This window comes from Arvicanthis niloticus, chromosome 15, assembly GCF_011762505.2.
Source record: "Arvicanthis niloticus isolate mArvNil1 chromosome 15, mArvNil1.pat.X, whole genome shotgun sequence".
Classification (NCBI taxonomy): Eukaryota; Metazoa; Chordata; class Mammalia; order Rodentia; family Muridae; genus Arvicanthis; species Arvicanthis niloticus.
In genome coordinates, this window is record NC_047672.1 from 67,238,225 (window position 1) to 67,252,848 (window position 14,624).

The 14,624-nt window shown below is 35.4% G+C and overlaps 1 protein-coding gene across 3 annotated transcripts in view; it reads left to right on the plus strand.

The window, feature by feature from the left end:
• The window catches only part of Hgf (hepatocyte growth factor), a 73,860-nt gene that overhangs the window by 36,080 nt on the left and 23,156 nt on the right, over positions 1–14,624 (plus strand). For all 3 annotated transcript variants that reach the window (XM_034519138.2, XM_076913137.1, XM_034519139.2), the window contains 2 exons: positions 9,420–9,594; positions 12,961–13,088. In XM_034519138.2, coding sequence (XP_034375029.1) covers positions 9,420–9,594; positions 12,961–13,088 — 303 coding nt within the window. The remainder of the gene's footprint in view (positions 1–9,419; positions 9,595–12,960; positions 13,089–14,624) is intronic.

The following is a 14,624-nucleotide window of genomic DNA, read 5'->3' on the forward strand; positions in this document are numbered from 1 at the left end:
GAAAGTCCTTAATACTTTTCTTTATTTCTTCCCTGATCAAATTAGTGTTGAGTAGAGAGTTGTTCAATTTCCATGAGTATGTGGGCTGTCTGTTGTTGTTATCGAAGTCCAACCTTAGTCTTAGGTTATCTGACAGAATGCATAGGATCATTTCAATCTTCTTGTATCTGTTGAAACTTCTTTTGTGTCTGACTATAAGGTCAGTATGGAGAAGGTTCCATGAAGTGCTGAGAAGAAGGTATATTCTTTTACTTCAGGTAACATGTCTTGTAGATATCTGTTAACTACATTTGGTTCACAACGTCTGTTAATTTCACTGCACCTCTGTTGTTTCTGTTTCAATAACCTGTTTGTTGTTGAGAGTGGGGTGTTCAAGGCTGCCACTATTATTGTGTGAGTTTCAATGTGTGTTTTGAGCTTTAGTAAATTTTTTTTTTTTTTTTTTTTTTTTTTTTAATGAATGTGGGTGACCTTGCATTTGTGTCATAAATGTTCAGAATTGAGACTTCATCCTCATGGATTTTTCTTTTGATGAATCTGAACTATCCCTCCCCATCTCTTTTGATTACTTTTGGTTGAAAGTATATTTTATTGTATATCAGAATGGAGACTCCAGCTTGTTTCTTGGGATCATTTGCTTGAAAATCTTTTTTTCTAATCTCTTACTCTGAGGTAATCCTGTCTTTGTTGCTGAGGTGTGTTTCTTGTATGTAGGAAAATGTTGGAACCTGTTTGCAAATATAATCTGTTGGGCTGTGTCTTTTTATTGGGGAATTGAGTCCACTGATGTTAAGAAATATTAAAGACCAATGATTGTTGGTTCATACTATTTTCATTGTTGGAGGTGGTATTATGTGTGTGTGTGTGTGATTCTCTTCTTTTGGGTTTGTTGTGAGGTGATTAGTTTCTTGTGTTTTCTTGGGTGTAGTTACACTCCTTGTGTTGGGGTTTTGTTTGTAGTATCCTCTGTAGGGTTGAATCAGTAGAAAGATATTGTTTAAATTTGGTTTTGTCATGGAACATCTTGGTTTCCTCATCTATGGTGATTGAGAGTTTTGCTGGGTATAGTGGCCAGGTCTAGCATTTGAGGTCTCTTATGTATGACATCTGTCCACAATCTTCTGTTTTTTAGTGTCTCTTTTGAGAAATCTGATGTAATTCTGATAGGTCTGCCTTTAAATGTTACTTGTCCTTTTTGTCTTAGAACTTTTAATATTCTTTGTTTTGTACATTTATTGTTTTTATTATCATATGCAGGTAGGATTTTCTTTTTTCTTTTTCCAATCTATTTGGTATTCTGCAGGCTTCTTGTACATATATGCCCAGCCATCTCTTTCTTAGGTTAGGAAAGTTTTCTTCTATGCTTTTGTTGAAGATGTTTTCTGACCCTTTGAATTGGGAATCTTCATGCTATTCTATTATTATTAGTCTTATGTTTGATTTTTTTCATTGTGTCCTGAATTTCCCAGATGCTTTTGGTTAGGAACATTTTACTCTTTGTATTTTCTTTGACCAATGTGTCAATATCTTCTATGGTGTCTTCTATGCCTGAGATTCTCTCTTTCATCTCTTGTATTCTGTTGGTGCTCCTTGCATCTGTAGCTCTTGGTCTCTTTCTTAGGCTTTCCATCTCTGGGGTTGCCTCCATTTTTAATTTCCTTATTGTTCCTATTTCGATTTTTATGTCTTGGACCATTATATTTCAATTCCTTAACCTATTAGATTGTATTTTCCTGTATTTCTTTAAGTGTTTCATTTGTTTCCTCTTTAAGGGCTTCTACCTGTTTACCTGTGTTTTCCTATATTTCTTTAAGGGGGTTATTTATATCTTCCTTAAAGACCTCTGTCACCTTCATGAGATGAAATTTTAGGTCAGAAACTTTCTCTTTGGGTGTGTTAGCATATCCAGGGCTTGCTGTGGTAGGAGAACTGGGGTTTGTTCATGACAAACCACATTAGATTTTGTTGCTTATGTTATTGTGCCTACCCTTTAACATCTGGTTATCTCTTGTGTTAACTGCCCTAGGTGTCTCGCACTGGAGCAAGCCTCCTTGGAAGCAGATAGAGCTGTCTGACTTGTGTTAGAGCAGGACTCCTAGGAGACAGACAGTGCTGTCTCTGGTTAGGGCAGGCCTCCTGTGTCCATTGTTAGAGCAGAACTTTTGTGTTCCTGTGTATTTTCGCTGGTAAGGAAACCACCTCCTGGGAGAAAGGCTGTCTTTGGGGTTTGGGAGCAGGCAGGTTTATCTGTTTTTCTGTTTATGACAGAACTCCTAGGAAATAGGTAGGCTATGGGGTTGCGGCAGGAAGGCATGCTGCTGATGCCTTGGGTTTAGGTGGAGGTACAGACAGGAAAGATTATAGGGCTCAGGAATGGCAGGATAGATCCCAGGTTTGCTTGGCTCTGTGGTGTTTCCAGCTAACTTGGGTATCTGGGCAGGTATCTTACCTGTGTTCCTGATTATGGCAGATCTCCTGGGAGACAGGTAGGCTGTGGGGTCTTGTGAGGGCAGCAGGCTTGTTGATTTGCCATGGGTTCAGTAAGAAATGCAGACCAGAAGCCTCTTCCACAGTTTTAATATCCTGAATGTCCTAATAATCTACCAGCTTTCTCTCTAGGAATTCTTGCTTTCTCTTCCAAGTCCATTTTTTTTTAATTTTATTTTCTATCTGATATCTCATGTATTTTGAATTGTCATGATAATTACTTTTCCCTTAATGTTTCTTCTGCCTTGCAAAATCATTTTCTGTCCTTTTTTGTCTAAAATAAAACTATACCTGTGTAAATTTTAACGTAGTCATCATTTCACCAATACCATTTTTTCCTCCTCCCCATCTCTTCCTTCTTCTCCTCTTCCTCCCACTTCTCTTCCTCTTCATCCTTCTCCTCCTCCATGTTTTCTTCTTGAGATGGGATGACACTATGTAGCTCTGGCTAACAAGAACTAATTGTATAGTTCCAGTTGGCTTAAACTTGGGACATTATTTTCCCCTTGCTGCCCAACTGCTGGTATTACAGATCTATGTCATTAAGTATTGTTTTCATTATTATTTCTAAATTTTATATGTAACTTGGTCAAATGTTTATTTATTGACTTATTTATGAATTACTGTTTTGTTATGTTGCCCTGCCTTCCTTAATACTCTCTATGTAGGCTTTCTGAGTACTGGGATTAAAGGTATGTGCCGCAATACACAGATAAATACCTTCTCATATCCTTTAGTATATATTTACATCATCTAAACTTCTCTTCTTATGTTCTTAACTAGTCTGAATATTTTACATGTTTTTAAAAAAATTAATTGTTATTCTTTTGCCTGTCTACTGAAATCTGGAGGCTCCAGTTAAAGAGAGTATTTGGCTATTACAGGAGTTTAATATAAAGTTGTTGATAAATAAAGGTTGATTCTTAGATACTTGGGGTTTTCACTTCCATTTTATGGGTTTTTTTGTGATTCTTGATTTACACATAAATAAGGCCTAATGTATTGTTCCCCATTTTTTCTGCCATGGCTGAAGCCTATCCATAGGCTTCAAGGTTTGCAGGACTGTTGTGGTTTTGCTCCTTATTGGCTTAAAAGATTTTGCTCCAGTCTTCTCTTATCTCATGTCTGTTATTCTCTTTCCTTTCATTTTTCTTATTATTTAAACTTGTAGATGATGTATATTTGAACACAGACAATTTAGAAGTATGTGCTGTTCAGGTCTTTCACTACTCAGACATTTATTTGTGGCATTATGATAGACTAAATTGTAGGATCCCAACAGTTAAATATTGTAGGTTTAAATCCCCACATGATTACATTTTGGCATAAGTATTTAAAATGGGATTTAGTATTAAGTAGAGTTCTAAGAAAGGGCCAAAAACTAGTGGGAATGATGGTCTTATAACAGAAGGAAGAGCGTTTCTCCCTCTGTTCCTCTATCATGCAAAGACAGGGCAAAAATCCAGCTATCTGCAAGCCAAAAGGAACCCCCATTAGGAACCAGTGGACCAGGACATTGGTCTGGAACTTCCCAGTCTCTAGAACTGTGAGAGAATAAATTACATTGTTTAAACTACTGAGTCCTTGGCATTTTGTTATGACAAAATAGCCATCTATAACAGATTTTAAAAAGTCTTTCTTGTAGTAAAACTCAATATAAGCCTCTTTAAAAGAAAGTATCATTAGCTTTAAAACATCAGTGTATTCAGATGCTGGGAAAATATTTATGACAAATTGCTTTTCCTCTTAAAGGACTCTGACTATTTCATTGAGTTTTATTGGAAGTTCAAGGCTAGAGTAGAGACTCATAGAAATAAAAATTGTATTATATTCTCAGTCAGGGAAAAAAAATCATGCTATCAATACTATTCTCAGAGGAGAAGTCTTTCACTTGGATGGCTTTTCCAAGTCATCTTCTAAGAAATAATATTATAGAATTGAAGACCTTTCATGAATGCCTTGTCTCCTGTGTATTTTGTACCAGAAAAGGCTTGGACAAAGTCCAGGGCAATGTTTCAGTATGAATACTGGCTTCATACAGAGAGCAAACGTGCAAGCAATTTGAGGTTTGTACTTTGGAGGTCTTTACTACTTTCCCATGTCAACTTTCAAACAAGAAGCTCTTTAAATTTACAGTGGGTCTGATCCTGCCTTTTGTGGTCCAGGGAGCACAAGCCCTGGTGACAGGAGGGTGGCTTTATAGACTGTACTCAAGTCTCTGGGACCCATCCTGAGGTAAATTTTGGGTTTCATTGCTCCTCAGTAGCAACGTTTATGAAGCTATGAGGTGGCATGAACTCCAGGGCATAATCAGATATTTGTCCTCTGTCATGTTAAGCAATTTATTTTTAACTATGAGAGAGAGAGAGAGAGAGAGAGAGAGACAGAGAGAGAGAGAGAGAGAGAGAGAGAGAGACAGAGAGAGAGAGAAAAAGAGAATAGGAGTATGTGGCTTGTGAGGTTTATCAGTGTCAGTGAATAAGAATGATTTCTCTGCAATTGTGAGAGCCCAAATCTGTATCCCTAGCACCCATGTAAAAATAGAACACCTATTTATAGGGCTCTTTTTCTCTGAAACACCTGCTGTATTTTTCTGGTCTCTGCATACATGTATATGCTCAGAGGGGAGGGTGTCAGACTGTTCACTTCTGATGGAAAATATGCATTATTTTTGGCAAGGATTGTAACTTGAGAAAGTATTGTGAATGTAAGGTTTTACTTGATTGTATAAAGCTCATTAAGACCCGTGTATGGCTCTTTGACACTCTTACTCTCTAGTCACCATTCACAGACATCCATTGAAAAAATACAGTTTCTCTGCAAAGATCTGGCAAGATTTTCACAGAGAACATTAACTAAATATATTTGTTTACTTACTTATTTGTTTAAAATAGGATGTTTTTATATAGGGTAAACTGGCCTTGATCTTAGGAGTCACCTTCTTTAGCCTGCCTAAGGCTGGATGGCAGGTGTTTGCAACCATGCCTGGATTGATCTCTTATTAGTGATCTGTTTCTACTTATGTCTGTCTGGGAAAAGATGCTTGCCTTACAAATTAGATAAATTGATCATATTCATCTTAAAATATCTATGCAAACATGCAAAATGCCTTCAAATATTCTGGCAGCTAGATCATACTGCATTCAACCCAATGAAGAAAAGTGAGTGTTCCAAGAAGCCCTCATTGAGTTTGATGGTTTTATAACAAGACAGTGGAAATTTCAATCCTGGATGGTGTGTTCCTTAAAGTATTTCCAAACAGAAAACTTTGTGTCAATCATCAAGGACAAACATTCCTCCTCTCCTAGGCCAGTGAGGAACACTTAAATGTCTTTCCATCTGCTTCCAAAGCCTTGCCACCACTGACCCCTCTGGGAAAATATTGCATTTGTGAGGAACTTTCAAAAGAGTCCCTGCTATGTTCAGTGTGAACTTAGTAGACATCCTTGCAAAAAAAAATGTCTCTGTGTGGTGATTATGCATTTTAAAAATGTGTTGTTTTATCTTGAGCTGATGGGCTTTAGCAGATATTTGGCTGTTGCTGCTCTTCTTTAACTCTTAGTATGGCTGCTAAAGACGATTTCAAACCTTCCTTAATCCAAGTCCCATGTTGAAATATTAAGTACAAAGGAATGCCTTTCTTAACATTTGACAGCCCTTTCCAAATCAATTATCATGACGGGTTTGTTTTACTTTTGCTCCAGCTTTTGGTATTTATATAATAGGGCAGCAGCAGAAGGAACATATTTTATTGTAGTTTAGAAATAAGTTGTTTTATTTGAACAGTAAGTATGTGAGCAGTGGTATCAGACATTTATATCACAGTCAAATCGTCTATGGACAAATCATTTATCATGAATAATATTCAATCATTCATCAGATAATTTTTACTGAATAGCTTCCAAAAGTCTCATAAGAAGTCTTACTGATTAAAGTTACTTTGTTACCCTAAGTAGCTGTAGGAATATATCTTCATTAACTTTATGCACTGCAGAATTATGTAGTTCTTGATGAGGTCACTTCTAATAGTTGAATGTGAAATGAAATAAATCCTGAGATACTAACCCTGATTTTGATATTTACCAAAAATTCTAGCTTTGTTGTTAAAGTTAAGACACATTTCCAAGAAGTTAAAATGAGGAAAAATAAAAACCAAGATATTCAAGAGTCTATAAAGTTACAGATGCTTATTAAATTAATAGCTACAATGATGATTATTGTTTCCATATGTTGCATCTTTGTGATACCTAATGAAACATTATATCTATTGGATATAGTATTAATTTCTCACATATAACAAGTCTAAAATTTTATTTTCCACTTCTAAATTAGAATATTTTATGTAATATATATGTGTATATGTATATATGTATATATATGTGTGTGTGTGGACAAGTGCATGTGTGTGTATAAATACATCTGTATGCAGGCAGGTATTGTGGAGGCCAGAATTTGACATGAGGTTTCTTCCTTAATTATTCTACCTTTTAGTTTCGGAGATAGGGTCTCTGAACCGGTAACCCATTTATTTGGCTAGATTATCTATCCAGTCATCTCCAGGGATCGGCCTGTCTCTGCCCACCCCCACCGACTATCTATCTACTCTACTTTGGGTCACAATACCCCCTGGCAGACCCAGCTTTTATATGGGTGCTGCAAATCTGAACTCACATATTCAAGCTTGTGAGAAAGGAACTTTATGGACTTAGCCATCCTCGCAGCCCCTCATAACCTTGGTTTTATGTTATCATACTACCATATTGTTTTCAGCAATGAGTGACTTTACAAAATAATTTCTCTTCAGCATCTTTAAAATATTCTCCTGAAGTGCTAAGCATGGTGGCTTATGATTTTAAGTCTATCATTTGTGATACTAAAAAGGAAGCCAGCTCTAATTATAATAATAATAATATAAAAGTTGCAATATTTATAAACATGTAAGTGGAAGCTAAGATAAGTAGCCAACCAAATGATTTAAATGACAAGTATTTTATAATTGCATTTAAAAGTGGAATGTTTTTTAATTAACTCTAGTTAAAAACTTCTTCAGCTGAGAGAAAGTTAACTCTAGCAACAGGGGCTTCTCAGCATGACCTTGAAATTATAATGGCTAAAACACTAAACCACCAACTAAAGAATACACAGGGGGTACTCGTGGCTCCAGCTGGATATGTAACAGAGGATGACCTTATCTGGTGTCCTGGGAGAAGAGCCCCTTGGTCCTGTGGAGGCTTGATGACCCAGGATAGGGGGAGGCTAGGGCACTGAGGCAAAAATAGGTGGGTGGGTAGGGAAGCACCCTCATAGAGGCTGGGGAGGCAAGAGGGGGATATAGGTCTTGTGGAGGGGAAACTGGGAAGGGGAATAACATTTAAAATATAAATAAATAAAATAACCAATAAATTAAAAAAAGATTTTTAAAATATCATTATATAATTGATGTCCTTTGTTAAAATTAACTTTTCATGTAATATATTTTGATATATTCTTTCCCCTCTCCAAACTCCTCCCTAATCTTCCCACTTCCATACACACTCAATTTCATGTTATTTTCTATTTGATTTTTATTAAAGTGAGAATTTTTATAATGCAAGTATTCCTGAAATCCTGCAGTGGAATTTTGCCACTCATACCATGTGGGGCTTTCCATCTTGATTAAGATAATCAAGACCACAGGCATGTTCTAAGGCCCATCTCCCACATGTTCTAGGTTTTGTAGAATTGACAGGATCTTTTATGTAACTGTTTCCTGTTTACTTTTATTGTTTGTATTTACCTTTATAGGATAATGGTAAGTCTATGCAGTACTTATCTCGCCGAAGCATAAATATAGCTCAAAGAACTTAATAAAATAAAACATATCTATAAATAAAAGTGAAACAAACTTAGAAAAAAAGTTTGTTTTTAATAATCTTATACTGCTACCCATAGAAAACATGTCTAGACCATTCTGTATCTGTGAATGTAACCTACCTTGTTCTACAATGTTATGCCACAGAAAATTTACTTAAGTCTGAAACAGTTTAAGATGCTGAACAAAAATGATTTTTATTGAAAGATTGTTTCATGGTCATTTGTCATAAAGAAGAGCTGGGGGGGGGGTTACTTCTGAATTCATTAAGCTAGTCAGAGCTTTCTGCATTTTACTTTTGGGGTTGTTTTGAGGCAGGGTGTGGGCATAGTCCACACTGGTCTCAAACTGTGTTCTTCCCTCCCCAGCCTTCTGACTGCTGGGGTTCCTTGTGTCCAGCCTCAGACTGCCTCTGGCTTGTTTTCAGTCATCCTTGATTAAGAGTGCATTCAATACAAAAAAAAAAAAGACTCTGCTTTAATGAAAAATTAATTTCCTGATTATTTTTACATTGTAACTGAAATATATACCTGTATATTACATACAAATAAAACAAGTACAGGCCATATACATACATATATATATATGTACATATATACATACCATCTACATGCATGTATGTAAGTGTATTTTGTGTGCTTGTTAGAAAAACTAGGAACAACTAAATTTTTAAAATCTCCAAAATCTTCTTGAAAGGAAAATATGTCAAACTACACAGAATTTATCATATAAAAAAAATTGTCAATGATTAAATTGTTCAATCTGTATATACTGAAGAAACTTGTGTTTAGGAATGGTACTGTACTCATTTTAACTTGTTTTAACATGTACTTCACAGAAATATATGGAAATAAATATCTTCACAAAACGTCATGAAAAAAATTAGAGTTGAGGGGAAAGGAAAATTGGAATCAAAGTAGTGATACATTAAGTTAAATTTCTGACTTTATTTAATTATCATTCAAATTTTAGAATTGATTAAAAAAAAAAGTCCCTGGCATCCCAAACACATTGTGTACTGTAAGGGTGTTGGCATACCATGCAGTTTTCTTTAAGATCATATTTTTTTTTCTATCAATAGCTTACAGTGCTGTGAATGAGACTGATGTCCCTATGGAAACAACTGAATGCATTCAAGGCCAAGGAGAAGGTTACAGGGGAACGACCAATACCATTTGGAATGGAATTCCATGTCAGCGCTGGGATTCACAGTACCCTCACAAGCATGACATCACTCCTGAGAACTTCAAATGCAAGTGAGTGGATTTCAGGAAATGCTGCAAACTTCAGCAGATCTCAGGGAAATTGGGAAGATTACTTTTTGCTCACCCTTTCTGTATTACAATTTAATGGCATAGGCGGATAGGGAAAAATGGGGGATAGTCTTCTTTTATGGCCTCAAATAAACATTTTTAACAAGCATTCTAGGTAATGATGATTTAGAGGGTTGACAAACCATGTTTTATAAAACACATCTCTAGGTTCTTCCTCATTACAATTTTGTTTGTAAAGACTTATTTAAGAAATTAATTTTTCATGATAGCTGGTTTCAGACTAGATCCTTCTCAAGTTTTCCTATTTTCATGAGGGCAAAGATTACATTTTCTTTCTTTTACAGTGTGGCTCACTTTGATCTTCCTTGAAATTGCTAAATGTTCAGCCATAAAAGTCTGGGAACAAAATTATTTTCAGTAGTGTAATTGTTTCCAATTATTTTTGGATCTGTGTAAATAATGGGAATCAAAAGTATATAAATCAAAATTATGTAAATTGGTCAAATCAAAGAGTCTGGCTTCCATTATTAATTACATTGTGGACATGAACATACCCCATAACTCCTTGTCCACCAATTGTCTTGTAGAATAGCTGCAACAATACTGTCATTTGTTTTTTAAATTGCTTACCTTGTGGGAAGGAGCTTTAAAAAGTTGCTTTTGTAATTTATAATATATATGCCATGCATGGTAGCTTTGCTGAAACAGCACCTATAAATAACATTTATTGGTTTTATATAATCGACTTTTAATAAGACAACCTGGCAGCAGGATTGAGATCTATCCTACACTCTAGTGGCCCAACTGGAAAGGAGATTTGTGGGTATAGAACTGAGTGTGCATTCATGCGCATGTGCACATTTGTTAACTCACTCCTTTGTATTCTGGTTTTTGTTGTTGTTGTTGTTAATTTATAAGGACATAATTTATACTTGCCATTCTGGTTAAAATTCTCTACTGTCCTTCACAGAAATCAACCCTCTATTCCTAATTCAGTATCTCACACCTCACCAAGAAACAATTATTGGACTAGCAAAAGCAAAGACAGATTAGTAGGGGACAAAGAAGACCAGGCTGGTTCTGATCCCACTGTTGTCTTTTACATATTGGCAAAATTCAAATAAAAATTGTGTTAATTTATACACATGTTAATGTGGAAGAGGAAAGTCCCATGGGGCCCACTCCTAGGCAGAGAACTACAGTCAACTAATGAGTGTTGAGAGGGAGAATTAGCCTCCTCTGTGGATGAGCTCCCTGAAACTTGACTGGTTACCCAATATAAAATGGTCAGGCCTGAAACCATATTCCCAGAATCAACAAAATGGACTCAGAAGCTTATATTTATATTTGTACATACATGACAGTAGCAATCAAAGAAGGCCATCAATTTGAGAGTTTGGTGGTAACAGGGAGGGCTTGGAGGGGCAGGATATAAGAGGGGCAGGAGGGAGGAAAGGGGAGAATAAAAATGATGGAATTATATTTTAATTTAAAATGTTAGAATAAGTGAATGAATAATATAAATTAAAAATACTAGCTGTTAAGCAAAAATGAGCATATGAAAATACCAAGTTAATGTTTATCTAAGAAGAAGAAAGTAGTTATAAGAATTTATTTGTAAACTGCTTACTTGAAACTGAATCATCGAAAATTAAACTCCGTATCTTACTGGAATTTAAATTTTTCTTGCTTAATTAACTTATTTGACTAAAGTGGCCTGCCATAGATTTCTCTCCAAAGTCTGGGCTGCTATAATACTATAAAAATGTGGCACAATATTTTGCTAGGGTATTGGTTTTCTGTTTTTCCTTCCAATCTAGCAGAAACAAGAATTGTGGTTTGAATCTCTGCTTCTAATAAACCAGATTTGCCTTCATATATACAATACTGTCACTGAGCAATGCTACTTATGGTGGGTACACATGAATTATCTAGTAGTCAATTCGCTTCAGGAATTGTAAATAACTACTCAACTAAGTATATCAAAACAGAGACAACTTGGGCAAATCTCCATATTTGTTCTTATCTATTCTAAGGTAATCTGATAATTTTAGGGATTGATTCTGAAACTAGTCATGAAGACTTTTGGTAGTTTTAGATTCTCTTAATTACCTTGTTTTAAACTGAAAGTGCAAAATAATATAACTGAGCAATTATGTATTTAATATTGTAAATTTATATGAATTGTATGACAAATATTATATGTACTTAGTACAGGCATAACAGTTTAAATGTAATTTTATAATACTTTAAAGGATACAAAAGTTTATTTATGTTTTCCAGTGATAAATTTGATAAGTGTAGGGGTTTAGATATTGGTTGTTATGTGAATCTTCCTATGTTATGACTAAACATTGGTCATATTTTCTTCGACACTTCATTAAGAGTTTGTGCCGAGGTTTGTTCTTACAACATAGATTATTACTTGTTGATTTCCTGGATAAGTGCAAGCTTATGCCTTAGAACGTTGTCTGTTTCTTGTGTTCCATTTGGATATTAATGAAACTGAAAGCCTATTAATTATATTGACATAACTACTATTTTTTTCCGGATGATTATGCATGCTATGAACTTTATCATAAGAAATTAAGATATGATTGGTGAAGAAACTTAGTGATGTAATACTTGTAGAGTAACTGAAAACATCTTGTTTTGATTTTCAGCACCACAGTAAATAGATAAATATACCAGTAAGATAAATATAAAGAACTTTAATAGACATCTTAGACTAGGAAACTCTACATTTGTAATTAAACCACTGATTAAAGATATATATGACCTATACTGACAAAGTATTCAACTGTTAGTCATGTGTATTATAATTAAGTCTACATTGTTTAGTAATATTTATTAAGATAATAAGTGACTTCTGAGAAAATAATTTAATAAGAAGAAATATATGCACCAAACTACATGTATCAAAGAAGTACATAAATCAAAGAAGAAAAGGACATTTATTTGAATGTTTGGATAGTTTCAAATTCCATTTCAAGTAAGAGAAGTGGATGTTAGTTTTCTTCTACAAAAAGAATTATATTTTCCCCTATTATTTATATATTTATTATATATGTTAAATATACATAGTGAGAGTCAAACTTTGAGAGTGAGTGAGGAGAACTGAGTCCTGCTGCCTCTATGGTCCCTCAGGCACCAGTGTGCCTGGAAAACTCTGAGGTTTGGAGGACAGTGTTTATTTTACTACCCTGGGGAGTGTGTGTGTGTGGTGCATACAGAGTCCCAAGTTATTATCACTGATCTAATCCAAACCATTCGTACATCTGGGATACTAGAAATGTAGTGGGGTTAACTTCGCCAGGCGATTTACCTTAACATGTTTCCACTCAATAGGGACCTTAGAGAAAATTATTGCCGCAATCCAGATGGGGCTGAATCACCGTGGTGTTTTACCACTGATCCAAACATCCGAGTTGGCTACTGCTCTCAAATTCCCAAGTGTGACGTGTCAAGTGGACAAGGTAATAGCTGACATTTTGTACTATGGGCGTGATTAAATCCAGGGAAGAGGATGTAGGAGGACACGTTTTATTTCTTGTTGAACTGTTGACATACAAGGAAGATCACGAAGTCCTAATGATATATTTTATATATTCATTCATTTGAAAATTTATTCATTGTTTATTTAATCATGTAGTTATTTAGATATTATTCAAGGGAGGGTATAGTTCTAGGGACTGGCTATAAAAGATTGGTACCGCTACACAAAACTAAATACCTGGCTCCAGAGAACTATGGCTTTTTTTTTTTCAGTTGTGAGCCTAGCCTTTAACAGCTGAGGCATTTCTACTTTTAGTGGATAAAAATCTGTAAAATGTAAATGCTAGTAGACTATGATATAATTTGTGGTTAAATAATAGAGAAAAAATGAGCCACAAATGAGAGGTGAGAGGTGTTACTCTCTTAGGTTTCCATGGTTAGGGAGGACATCTCTGTATAGTATAGAGTCATTTCAGGAAATCCGGGAGGACATAGAGCTGTACCCTTCACCCATACATGTATAAAGCATTCTAGAAAACAATAAATGTAAGTAAGAGACAAGAGAATAGATAGAAATTTGAACAGGAAATTAAACTTGTCACTCTGGCTGTCACCAGATGAGCAAGATGGCCAGTAAATGAGGTTATAAGGATAATAGAGTTGAATTGTATTGGCCTTGCAGGAGGTCTCAGAATTGATGAAGGGTTGTTGTGAAGTTGGGAAAGTATGGGATCTGATCTGAGCTTCAAATGGATCATACTGGCTGTCTCAAGGAAATAGAATTGTCAGGGAGGGTTACAGATAAGAGGGCCAATGAAGCAGTTTCTACAGATCCTGCAAAAGAAAGTCACTGCGACCTGGGTGTTAGTGCAGGGTTTAGGGAAAATGCAATTGACTTGGAAATATAGGTACCTTAAGACAGCTGATCCAGGGAGCAGTAGTAGATAGAGGAAATCTCCGTGGAAATCATTTATCAGTGGCAAATAATAATGTTGCACTCTGGACACATATTGATGTGCTGTAAATTAAAAATTATACTTTTAATGATCATATTGTGGTTCATCTAAACTTAAAAGTTGTGATCACCTTCAAAAGATGTCCATTTTCTGCCTCAAAGCTCTATTTCTCAGGCTCATTGGCCTATATATACTCCCGTCCTTTAACATTTTCTCCAGTGCCACTGTTACAGAGCAGCTCTGAAAACAGATGAATCAGGAAACGGTTTCTTTCAGTTTCTCTATGTGTGAGATTTAAAGGTCAGCCGGAAAAATCATTTAACCCACTAATTAAGGGACATTTGTTAGCATCTGAGTCTTCTGCATCACTGTCGCGTTCACTAGGACACTTGCTGAAACTGGGGTAGAAGAAAATGAACACAGCTGTTTTCAGAACTTCTGCTCTGTACTGAGTTGTTTTTATATACATAGGACTACCTACAACAGAATCATGGAATAGAATTTGTAAATACTTTACTTGGTGACCAAGTACACGGTATTGCTTATCTAATATATAATAAT